General features: G+C 39.3%; 1 protein-coding gene across 2 annotated transcripts; it reads right to left on the bottom strand.

The window, feature by feature from the left end:
• Nucleotides 1–4476: 4476 nt before the first annotated feature.
• ednrba (endothelin receptor Ba) lies at nt 4477–11434 on the bottom strand. Of its 2 annotated transcripts, XM_040144737.1 has the most exons (8): nt 11170–11434; nt 9493–9974; nt 8380–8492; nt 7315–7519; nt 6582–6731; nt 6014–6147; nt 5760–5868; nt 4477–5237 (listed from the first exon to the last, which is right to left on the bottom strand). In XM_040144737.1, the coding sequence occupies exons 2-8, from the start codon at nt 9907–9909 to the stop codon at nt 5103–5105; spliced, it is 1263 nt and encodes a 420-aa protein (XP_040000671.1). In that variant the 5' UTR covers nt 9910–9974; nt 11170–11434; the 3' UTR covers nt 4477–5102. The 2 variants fall into 2 exon arrangements, with proteins under 2 accessions (XP_040000671.1, XP_040000672.1); XM_040144738.1 differs by lacking the exon at nt 6014–6147 and having other exon boundaries at nt 5111–5237.
• Nucleotides 11435–12757: the final 1323 nt, after the last annotated feature.

Genomic DNA, 12757 nt, shown 5'->3' on the forward strand with positions numbered 1-12757 from the left:
AATTCTGATGTTTATTTTTAATCATTGCTTGAAACCTGGTGCAGATGCATGTTTTTCTAATTAAGATACTATAACGTAATCACCCGAAGGCCCAGTCAGGCAAGTAATTCACATGCTTACTGTGTAAAGCTGAAACAATTAGGGGTTGTACAAAAAGGGAGAAAGGGTGAAAACAAAATGGGAGGGTATTGTAAATTTTCTTCTGGCAGAAGGGAGGGTAGTCCGGCTTTTTTGGGAGAACAGTGGAGGGTCCTTACCCTCAAAGGTAAGCATTTTCTTAGCTGCATATTTATATTTACATCAAAAAGACAATTTTCACTTGCGCCTTGGTTCATAAAAGTGCACTTTTCCATATGCAGAGGTCAAAAATAACATTATATGTAAATAATATTATCAAATGTTAATATGTGGTTGTTTTCCTAGCCGCCTATGATAGTAGAGTGAATATCTTTGGGTTTTGGTCAGGCAGAACAAGGAATTTGAAAACGTCACTTTGGGCTCTAAAAAAATTATGACATTTTTCACTTATTTCTGACATCTTATAGAGTAATTGATTATTCAGGAAAGTCATTTGCAGATTAATTGATAATGAAAATAGCATAACAATGATGATCATTAGTTGCAGCCCCAATACTAATGTGTTTGTTTTACTGTATGAGTATGGCTTTATGTTTACACATTTGATCTCAATGATGAAGTCCAAACAGCTGAACATTTACCTGATTTAAGATACACGTTGACATGTTTACAGTATTTGGTTCTGATCAACCTGCGCACAATATGTGTATCTATGGCTGATAAATCATTGATTATATTGTACTCTAGCCCCATAGATTTGTCATCACATTGTCAGACAAGCAATAAAGAGGAGGTACACTAACAGTATAGGACTGTGACACAAAGTTGGAATATCCCCTGATGTAGATGTAGGGGGGAAATAGATGAAAGAAGAGTCCATGGTTCGTCAGTCTGATGGATTCCGTCTGCTGGCCTTGTCTGCATACCTTCTGCTGCTTCTTCTGCTTCACACTCTGAGCGTGCGTGTGTGTGTGAGTGTGTGTGAGTGTGTGTGTGTGTGTTGTCAACGCATGTGTTCAAGTGTGTGACATTTGTACATCTGTGAAAGTGAGTGTTGAGTTGCGTTTCTGTGTCATTTATCCACCATTGCTTTAAGTGTGAAATCGGTGGTGCATGACCAAAAACCGGCACATCAAACGAGACAAAAATGCAGAGAGCATTTTCATACACGTGCACACTCACATGCATATGGACACACTCACACATGCATCCATACAGACACTCCAGCTCACATACCTTTGTCTTTTGTTCTCATAGGCAGTTTAAGTGTCTTCATTTGAGCTTGGTTCAAAATTTTTCCCTTGAAGTAGTTCCATGGCTGAACTACACACAGGCAAAACACACCGACATACATACACTTTCACACTCATAATGAAAGCATATTTTCTTTGTTCTTCCCAAATGTTATTGGAAGCTATGCCAGAATGAAAGATCTCCTCCTTGGGCTATCAATCCAGAATAAATATTCTAAAACTAAGAGGGAAGCCAGCAAGTCTTATACATCAACACCTGTGCATATGCTCTTAAATTACTAAATTTCTGTCAAACGCAGTGTATTCAGATGGGATCAAAAGACAAGAGTGACAGCCAAACAAGGCAGAACAAGGTAAATGTTTAAAAGGTTTAGATCCCAAACATTGCAGTTTGCTATTCAGGACAATTTGGTGTGCACCAAAAAGTTTAAGAAAAGGAGCAAGTACTCCCTCTCAAATGAGTTAAGTCAAACAACATATTCATACAAATGTTGCAATTTTTTTTTTTTTTGATTGCAGTTTGCTGGCACAGTCCTGCTGAGCATGCTGTGTAAATGAGCAAAACAGCAGATGGAAAGGATAGAAAAATGTGAAAGAATGTTTGGAGAAAGAGAGCGCAGAGAGGGCCAGTGTAGGTCTTTTCACACCCCAACCCCTGAGACCCAGACTCAAAACTATCAGCCCTCTAGTCCAGCTACGTTCCAGCACTTCCTGCTGGCTTCTAAAACTGTGGGGAGGCAAAGATGAACTGTGCGGGTTTGTATGTGTGGGTCTGTTTGTGCATATGCGGTGTCCAAATGTACTGACAATGTGTGTGTCCCTGTAGTGAGAAGGACATACTGTACAGGCTCTGTGTTCCACCCAGAGTTCCATGGAGTAAAAGAAACGTCCACAATGTTTGTTGACTGAAAAGAAGCTGTCAGTCAAGGTAACATGATGAGTCTATCAAAAGTTTACAGAAGTTTTTTTGACTAAATGGGGCACTTTCTCTCATTAACCTTTTGGCATCCATCTGCTGCAAGTGCTGCTCCTAATAGTAATAAATGTGACATTAACTCTCTACAACAGACTTTTGAAGCATTATGTCAGTTGTGAGTGAACTCTGGAGAGTTTTACTGCTCTATGATGTGCTGCATTAATTGTGCTGCAGTCTAGATAGAAAGTTACATCTGCATGTAAGAAGAAAAGGACGCATGACTTTAACTAAATCTTGTCTAGATTTACAAAAAAACTATTAGTTTGACATTTTGGGAAATATGCTTATTCGTTTTCTTGTCAAGAGTTAGATGAGGAGATTGATACCACTTTCGTATCTGTCCAAAGGTAAAAAGAAAAATCTGCCTTCCAGCACCTCTAAAGCACACTGACATTCAAAAGACTAACTACTGTAATACAATTGTTTGATTGTTTACCCCTATTTCCAGTGCGTTTCCATCATTACAAAATTCAAAGCTAAGTAAAAGAAAGAGTACAGCAAGTGGTTCCTTATTATCTTTTTTTTCTTCTGTCACTAGCCCATAAAGGAAAAGTTCGCTTATTCTTTCTCTTGCTGAAGGTTCTGTGTCCCTCTCACGCCAGTATGATTAATATGAAGCTACCACCAGCAGCTGGTTAGCTTAGGTTAGCACAGTATGTTGGTAGGTAGATTTTGTTACCTTCAGAGCCAGACTAACTGGTCCCCTCCTTTATCCAGGTTTAATGCAAAGCTAACCAGCTAATCTCTCATCAAGAAAGCAAAGACATGTATTTCCCAAAGTGTCAAACTATTCCTTTAATGTAGGTTAACATGCTGAGACTTTTTCAGTGTTAGCATAAACTCTATGATAGATAACAACTGCTCTTACTGCTGTCTAAACAACTATAAATCACACCTAGCTGGGCCAATAAATGATTTTAATTTGAAACACAAGTTTTGTAGAGAAAAATAAGACCTTCTTACTAGACCCTGAGCTAATTACACTTTGATTTATGGACATTAAGTAACCCACTGAGCAACATTCAGTTTCTTTGCGACTTTTTGTGACTGATTTTTTTAAGTAGCAGTGATCTTAGAGGACAGTCCCTCATATCAGTAGAGGGCCAAAGCCAGTATCCACAAGCAGATACATCACTTTAATCTATGTTTGGAGTAGAAAAGGAGATAATGTAGGGAGGAATGTACTGAATGTGATTTCTTCCAGTTAGGGCTGCTTACACCACCGGTGGGTTTGATTTAATGTCAAACCACACTGAATTGTTTAAAACCATATTGGAAGAACAGAGGCAAAGGGGTTATGGGGTGGAGTAGAGACAGGAATGCAGAAAGAACGGGTGGGGAAAATGAGGGTAGAGGGCCGAGAAGAGGTAAAAAACAAGGAAAAACAAGCATAAAAAGAAAAGAGAGTGAAGGCAAGGAGAGCGGGTGAACAGATGAGTCAAGGAGGGGTGGTGAGAGATCACAGGACAGAGAGCTTCTTTGACAACTAATGTGACATGCGTGACACTGGTTTAGCCTGAAGGAACATTCCCAGGTCTGAGCTCTGTGTATGTGTGTGTGTGTGTGTTTGGAGTGAAGAAGTTGGGAGAAAAATAGACATCACAGTAATGTTCTGTGCTAGCATTCGCCATCACATGATGCCGCCTGCCGTCACACTTAAATCAAAACCACACGCACAAATGGACACACACACACACACACACACACACACACACACACACACACACTCACAAACACACGCACACACACATGCACACTCACAAACACAGTCAGGCCACAATAACAGTTAAAGCTAAAAGATTCACGGTCATAAATGGTTATGCCCGTGTGTGAACAGATGATGGCTTGAAAATTGATGCTCTCCTTGTTAAAGTACACAACAGACTAATTTCTTTTTTATTATGTTTATCATTTTATTTATTGCAAACAGAAAAACTACCTTTTGTCATACCAGTTAAAGTACATGTAAGTACATTTAGATAATGTTGAGCAAATACAGCTATGAAACACATAAAGACTCATGAACAGGCACAGTATTGAACAATATAATACAATATCTGAATGGTCACACTGCCTAAAACACACAACATCAGTAGTTCAGTAACTAGTGGGAATGTGACAGAGACAATATATATATAAAGACACTAATGTGACAAATCATAAAAATCATAAAATATGCAAAATGCTCAGTACATACATATATTTTAAAGAAAATAAGTACAAATAACTAAAACAGGAGCATTAGATTCATTGTTTAATTTTTTCCAAGCTGCTGCAGTGTGTGGTAGCAATACATAACACACCATCACACTTGAATATAATCCATGCAATACAGAACTTATTGCAAGATTCATAGCATCAAAGTAACATTCACTATCCAGACTGTGAGCCTGATGAGCTGTCTTTGCTAATCGACCTTTGACCCCCAGTTTTACTTAACACTTGGACTGAACTTCGCCCTTGCTCAGCTCTCGATATTTGGAGTTATTAACACTGGTTTGCCTGCTTCACACGTGTCACAGTTATTATCCAAGAATACAGCTTTTCTAAGCGCACTAATGCTTTTTTCTTCTTGGACAGGGAGAGTGTGCACTGCTCCATAATGGCAAGTGTTCAGAGTTTTATGTTAGCAAGTGGGCTGATTTCCAAGGGAATGTCTGTTAGGAGTTGAAGGAGACTTCATATGATGTTGTAGATGAGGCAAGAATCGACACTTTTCCACATTCAGTCAGCCATACTTCAATAATTTGGTTTTTTTGGTCATCATATCTCTTTTCTCACTTCTAGACCTCTCCTCAGGCTGTACTAGATTTGTTGGTCATGCGGGAGTTGCTCTGGTCGGAGGCTCGCTCGGTGACTTTCAGCTTCATGCATGACTGCTTCTCATCCATCAACATCTCAGGCGGTAGGCACCAGCAGCACAGGCAGGACTAGAGCAGGAAAAAAAGCGGTGAGAAAGAGTGTGAGGAGGGGGCTGAGAGAAAAGCGTACAAGTACGACAGTATTCACAGCTTGGTAAAAGAAAAAAGCGAAATAGGTGGTTAGATAAAAAGATGAATACCACTCTCATGTCTGTCTGTTCAACGAGAGGCTTGAGCTAACAGCTGGTTAGCTTAGTTCAGCACAAGAAGTTATGAAGAAAACCTATAAGAAGTTTTACAGTTTTGTTTTTTGTACGGATTATGAAATTGGTTATTTAGTAAGCTTTAAAGGTGCCTGTACGCGGATTTTATTACTTTCGGAGAGAGCTAGGCTAGCTTTTTCTGTCTGTGTCTTTATGCCAACCTAAGCTAGCCAGCTGCTGACTTTGGCTACATACAGATGAGAGTGGTATCACTCTTCTCATCTAAGCCTCAGCAAGAAAATGAATCAACATATTTCCCAAAATGTCGAGCTATTTCTTTAGAACATTTCACTTTGCACGTAGCATACATTGCAGCTGAATTGCTTACCCTGAAGCAACTCTTGAAGCGCTTGCTGACCATGTAGAGGGCGATTGGGTTGATGCAGGAGTTGACAGATGCCATGTTGATGCCGATGTAGTCCAACACCAAAAAGAAACTAAAAGGGTTACAGAGACACATCAATCTCCTATGTCTTCCTTCCTGGTAGGCGATTCGGTGTTTTTTAAAAAAATGATCTCGTCTACTCTAGCCTCTATCCTTCTTTTTTTGGTGCACTATGGGTCATGTATTTCCTTCCATACCTGAGCAGTTCACAGCGGTTTGGGTCTTTCTCATCGTAGATGGTCAGCTTCAGGATACGGCTGAGGTGGAGAGGCAGCCAGCATAGAGCAAAGACCAGAACCAGACAGAATACTGTCTTAGCCACCTCCCTCCGCTGAACACACACAAACACCCATAAATCACCGTATAGTAACATATTGTTTTGACGATTTGGCACTGAAATAGCTGTGGTGAAATTCTGGCCACAAAACATTCATCACTGGAGACATATTTTTTTTCAAAGCTAAAAGATTTGTAATCATAAATAAAATCTATTTAAGTGGAACATCAAAAATTCTCAAGTCAAACTGTAATAAGGCTGATGCTTAAAAGGCATAAGTTTATTTATTTATTTTTCTTAACCTTTCTTTAAATGTTTGTATGGTTTTGTGTCAAGTTTTGAATATTTAAAATATTCCTTTAGGTCAGTTTTGTGTTTGTCCTGCTACTAAATTAGTTCAATGTCACTTCAATTCAAAACCCCTCAATATGAAAACAGACAGTAATGAATAACAAATAGACTAAATAAAATAAATGCCATCATCAAACCTGTTTGAGGTGATCACTAAGAGCAATCTGGACTCCGTTCTTCTTCCTCAGCATCTCACAGGTCATTAGGGTGTAGAAAATAGCAGTGCAGGCCAACGGTAGGCAGAAATATGCACTGAACAGCCACCAGTCCTTTGCTGATTTATAAAACTACAGAGAGAAAATATGATAACAGCATTGGATTACGAACAAACATCTGTGCTTGAGAACTTGAGCTAAAGGTAAAACGTGTCTGAAGTAAATTTATGAGGGGTATATGCTGTCTAATGTGGACCAGAGTTGGGGACTCAAGGGTTTGTCACAGAATTGTTCACTTGGAATGAAAACTGTTCATTGTTGTTTTTTTAAGGCTGATGGCAGACACACATACTCTATATTCACGAGTGTTGCAGTATTTTCTGTCAGACAAGAGAGTGAGAAATCCTGACATATACTGTTTTTTTCTTTTCAACAATGCTTAATTTAGCATAAACTCTTTTTACTCCATGTCTAGACTGGAAGCTTTCACAGTAGGAATATGACCATATGCACTTTTGTGCTAAGTGTGCACATACATTCATACAAGACTCAACATGTTTTCCAACATGCACATATGCATCTCAGTGTGTGTCTGAACGAACGTATGTATTATATGTGCATGTGCAGGTTTGCAGCGTGCACAGCTGTGTCAACATGCAATATTTTTCTTCACACTCAATTATAAGCCTCTGACGGTCTGTGTTTTTCAGCTCACCCTCATAAAGTCAGTCTTCTGCATGGGGTGCAGCAAACAGATCCTCAAGTGTTCTCCTTTGTAGTCCATGGTGATCATGTCAAAGGCTATTGCCTCTGGGACAGCCAGGATGATGGATAATATCCAGATGAGCGCTATCTCAATAGCCATCCATTTTGGAACTCCAATCCCTTTGATACGGCTCCACGAGGCCACGGCACGATACCTGAAAGATCCATCACACGTGCAATCAGTTCACAAACCAATAAATACTAGTTAAAGAAATAGTTTGATATTTTGGGAAATACGCTTATTCCCTTTCTTGCGGAGAGTAGATTGATACAGCTCTTTTGTCTGTACAGTAAATAAGTAGCCATTGCAAGCAGCTGATTAGCGTATGGTCAACTGTAAGCTAACCCTGTTATTTTTACCGTGCAGGTTTTGAATGGATTAAATACATGAGATATAACATGTTAATTAGTGAGCTTTAGATGTGCTGGCAAGCAGGGTTTTTTAACTTTTAAACAGAGACAGGCTAGCTGTTTCCCCTTCCTTCCAGTCTTTGTGCTAAGCTATGCTAGCCGTCTCCTGGCTTTAGCTTCACATTTACCTTACGAACATGGGAGTGGCATTGATCTTCTCATTTAACTCTTTGCAAGAAACCAAATAATCACATTTTCCAAAATGTCAAACTATTCCTTTACTAATTTAACAGATATGCTGTCTGACTAAGTGTCAGAAACTTTAACAGGATCTATCTTGGTGTAATTCTGAGATACTGAGTATCACACATCTCTTATCCTAGCTGACTGAAACGGACATTTTAGCTTTTTTGAAAAATAACACTCTGCCATACATTATATAAAGCACTATATAAAGAAACATCTGAAGATGATAAGTATGAATATAACTTAATTTTAATAAAAGTTTTTATTCCAAGCTCAGTGTAGTTGAAAGTAAAAAAAGTCATTGATCTGAAAATGGTTCTGTAATCCCTTACTGTAGTTAGTGTTAGGAAGCGGAAATAGAAACTAACATAAGAAGAGGGGTGAGTTTTGAATTTCTACTGGTTGTGGCTGGGTTTACCTGTCGATACTCAAAGCACACAGACTCAGCACTGTGATCCCCACTGACGCTTTCTGGACAAAGGGCACTAGCTTGCATAGAGTCACCCCGAATGGCCAGTCTTCTGCCAGGAGCTGGAGAAAGAAAGAGACAGACGGAGTTACTGACTGAGTCGAACCATAGTGAGAAGTGAAGTAAATTGTCTGGCTCCACGTTGTTTTTCGCTTTTCTCCATAAGTGGACCTGAACTTATAGGTTTCTGTGAACATCTGGTAATGTTTCTTTTTTTTTCTTCTCTTGAGGTTTAACGATTTAGTCTTTTCTTACGATCACAGTGAGGCCTCTGTTTGACCTCAAAACTCTATAACCCAGAGAGGTACGGTAGCTTGTGGAAAAAAAAAACTCTACAAATCTAGTACAATATTGGACTTCTCATGCCTGCTTTAGGTGGCCGGCTGGAATGTGAGTGTAAATCTTTTGGAATCATATGTGGTCCTGTATGGGGAGATACCCTGTCTCTACTGTCTGTGCTCTGGTATGCAATTGCGACCAGTTGTTTTAACATGCTTGCCCCCTTACCCAAATATACAGATACTTTGGTTTTCTCTCTCTCTCCGTCACCCACGCTGATACACACAAACACATTCTGACACACACACACACACACACACACACACACACACACACACACACACACACACACACACACACACACACACACACACACACACACACACACACACACATATATACACAAAATGAGCTCCACAGATAATAATATGCCAGAGACACAAGGGATATAGAGGGGCTCAGAATCCAGTAAAGTAATAACATGAAAAAACTACTTGGAAGCTGCCTTTCAAGAGTGTGTATGTGTGCGTTCTCTTATGCGTGTGTGTTAAGGGTTTAAAGTCAAATATGCGGCAAAATATTTGCAAATGACCTTAAAAAGTCATTCTAATAAAGGGACATTACACAAAATAAGAGTGCAAAAAACATTCACTTACAAACTAAGGGAGTTTTAATTCACTGAAAATAAAAATACTGTTAAGTAGAAAATCGTCATTATAAACCTGTTAGTAAGTCTGTATAGTAAAAGCTTTTTAGTGATCCATATTCTGCCCCTTGACTTACCTTGTAAACATTAATGGGAATGCCAATGATGATGTGCAGCAAGTCTCCTAGTGCCAGGCTGGCAATCAGGATGTTTGGCCCATTACGCATGCACTTATTCTTATAGATGATCCTCAGAAGAGTGGAATTTCCAATGATACCGACAACAAACACCAAACAGGACACCACCGTATTAATGTACTTAAAGGTGTCTCGGATTTCTGTGGGTCCAGTGCACATGGGAGGTAGCCGGCGACGGGGCATGGTGATGTTGGACCTCACTGGACCTTGCACATCCCTCTCTATGAGTCCAAGTCTCTGGGTTACGGTAAGAGGGCCCTGGGGCACCTGTTTCATTGGCTCCAGCTGCCCACTGGCCACAAGGATGTGACTCGCCAAAAGGAAGAGTAACTCCAAGCAGAGGAGATGAGTCTTCATCCTGGAGTTTGTGATGAATATGGTTTTTATTCAGCAGGGCTGCAACTGATTGTCTTTGAATGCTCCTGGAACACAAATTGCAAGAAAGTACTTTCTGCAGGTCTTTTATGTGACAGCAGGAATGTTATTTTACCACATGAAATTAAACAGCCGCACTGTCTAGTAGGTATATTAGGATTTATTGTGTGACTTTAGCAATCAGCTGTCACGTCTTCTCAATACAAACTCACTAAAAACTCAAAATTAAGATCTGCAGACCCACCCTCCAGTAACATTATAATCATTTTCAATTCAGGGACTGTACAAAAATTATTTGGGGGGGCACTGTTAATTTTTCTTTTGGAGCGTCTATTTGCACCCGGGTGAGAATAGTCACATGACATCTATTCGGCTATTTACACCCTCACCCCTCTGCCCCCCCCCCCCCCCCATCCCCTCGCTCCACCAAAAATGTGTTGCAATACTGTGTTGCATGCATGGTTGAAAGTCACTTCATGGCGTAGTTGATAGCTTCGTGCCTTAACGGATCAAGGCGCCAAAGTGGGGTACAAATATAAAAGGTAGGGTATATTAAAAACAAAATATACCCTTTCCAAAAACACAATGTTTTCTCACTCTTTGTAAAATTTAAATTAAAATGGTCCATTGTGCAGATTTGTTCTATGGTTAGCTAACATAGCTTAGTTTAGCTAACGCTAGCTAGACATTATTTAGTTGAATATGCTATTTGATTTAGGATTACGGGTAAGGTTATGGTTATTTGGGTGCAAATAGCATTGTTGATTATGGAAACCTGGGTGCTTGTCTATGCTATGATATATACACCACATTGTAAAAAGCCACATAGGCTATTCTACCCTCAGTGCAAATATCATCTGCCTTTTTCTTTTGGCTGAAAGTAGGGTAGTCTAATTTTTTGGGAGAGTACGAGAGGGTCTTTTATTTTTTAATATTTCAGCTTTCTTTTGCAATATAGTTCAAAACTGCGTGTAAAGTTACATCAGAAAGACAACTTTCACTTGGTATGCCATTATTTATAAACGTGGACTTTTCCATATTCAGAGGACAACAGTTCTGTGCTTTATTAATGTGCAGTTGTTCTAGTCAAGAAGAGCGTTCAAAGACAACATTAATAACCCTGGGAGAGCCTTGCTGAACTCAAAAATAAGGTTCAGCCCCCCCGCTCACCACCAGAGTAGTTTTCATACACTCCATAAATCCATCAGTAAATGTTCTCCAGTCACTAAAACTTTCACTTACCTAACTCCTAAATGAGGTAGAAATTCTCCAATGTTTGTGCCTCTTAGATCAAACGTCTCCAGTAATTTTCAAGCTCACATGACAGAGAAAAGTTCCCAGAGCGGAGGGATGCTGTTCCTGCAGTGACAGTCCTGTCATCTCCAACAGCAGCAGTTGTCTCTGTCACTGGTGTCAAAGTAAAAAAAGCTCCAGATCTGTGATCCAGAAGCTCCAGTCAGCTCCTCTGGTAGTCCACTCCTCTCCAGTACTGGCTGCTGAGTCTCAGTGTACACAGTCTCAAGAGTCTGCCGAGTTGATCCCTGTCCTAAAAACACCTCCTCTTTTATGTAGAGGAGGGGGTGGAGGCAGACAGAGGAAGGCAGGCAGGATGTTTACAAGTTTTTCAGCGTTTATCAACGTACCCTCATTTTAATCGAAGAGACAGGGTAAAGTCATAAATCAGCTCATAAGGAGTTATTTTGTGTTTTTGGTACTCAGTGGTGAGATTAAATTCCCTTACTTTTATTGTATATTTTATCCCCCAATGGCATCGTCAGTTAAGATTTCTAAAGGCATCGGTCATTGCTATTGTATTTGTGCTATTAAAATCATTCAGTTATACCATGCCATTGTTCTCTTTGGTAAGGTAAATAGTCAAACAAATCCTGTTACTGGTATTTGATACTGAACCATTTCCTTTAATATACATCCACAGCAATTCTATCACTTGGACTTTATCAGGCTGTCAATGTGCTGTCAAATTGTAGATAACTGAACCATGTTTGGCAAGCTGATACTCGTTGTAATGAGAAACCACATCAAGAAACACATTAGTCCCTGTTGCATTCAACTTTTTATCTGCCAAACTTGGTTAAAGTATTTGCTGGAAATTGTTATCAGAATTAATTTAACCTGTTTGGAATGGAGGCCACACAACATAACACTTTAATAATCAAAACAAAGTACTTGAAAACTAGTGTAGAATCCCTGACCAGAAAACACAATTACAATATTAAAATTTGACAAGGCTGAGGAAAATTTTTTGAAACACAAAATATTTATTTGACTGCTAATGTATTAGAGTATATAAAGTTGTAGATACAAAGATTGGGGTATCTTAAATCCTTTAACAAGAGTCTAGAGCGGCTAACATGCTGATGTTGTATTAGGTATAATGTTAAGTATGCTCACCATCTTAGTTTGAAAGGTTAGCATGGTAACATTTGCTTAGGGGAACTAAACATAAAGTAAAGCCGAGGCCGATGGGAATGTCATTAATTTTGCAGGTACTGTATTTGGTCGTAAAGCAAAGTAATGGACAGAATGAAATTTAAGGGACCTCTAAGTTATCGCGACTCAACTTGAGGGGGACATGAATGTTTGGACCTAATTTATAGCAATCCATCCAATAGTTGCTGAACTGTTCCATTAAAAAACAACCTCATTGTGGTGCTAGAGTTTAAATCAAGGGATTAGCAAAGTAATTAGTATTCATCACTACTAGCGTGGCTAAAAACAAACAAAAAGATATATCCCTCAATGTGCCTTTACTTCTTTCATGGATCACAGATCGTTTGGTAATTAAAAACGTACTATATGCTAATTGTTT

Source organism: Xiphias gladius, chromosome 14, assembly GCF_016859285.1.
Source record: "Xiphias gladius isolate SHS-SW01 ecotype Sanya breed wild chromosome 14, ASM1685928v1, whole genome shotgun sequence".
Taxonomy (NCBI): domain Eukaryota; kingdom Metazoa; phylum Chordata; class Actinopteri; order Istiophoriformes; family Xiphiidae; genus Xiphias; species Xiphias gladius.

Coding starts and splice junctions, on each gene's coding strand:
- ednrba (XM_040144737.1), bottom strand. CDS start 9,909: ATGAAGACTCATCTCCTCTGCTTGGAGTTACTCTTCCTTTTGGCGAGT. Junction 6,732..7,314: donor AGAAGACTGACTTTATGAGG/GTGAGCTGAAAA, acceptor TTCTCTCTGTAG/TTTTATAAATCAGCAAAGGA. Junction 5,869..6,013: donor AACCGCTGTGAACTGCTCAG/GTATGGAAGGAA, acceptor TAACCCTTTTAG/TTTCTTTTTGGTGTTGGACT.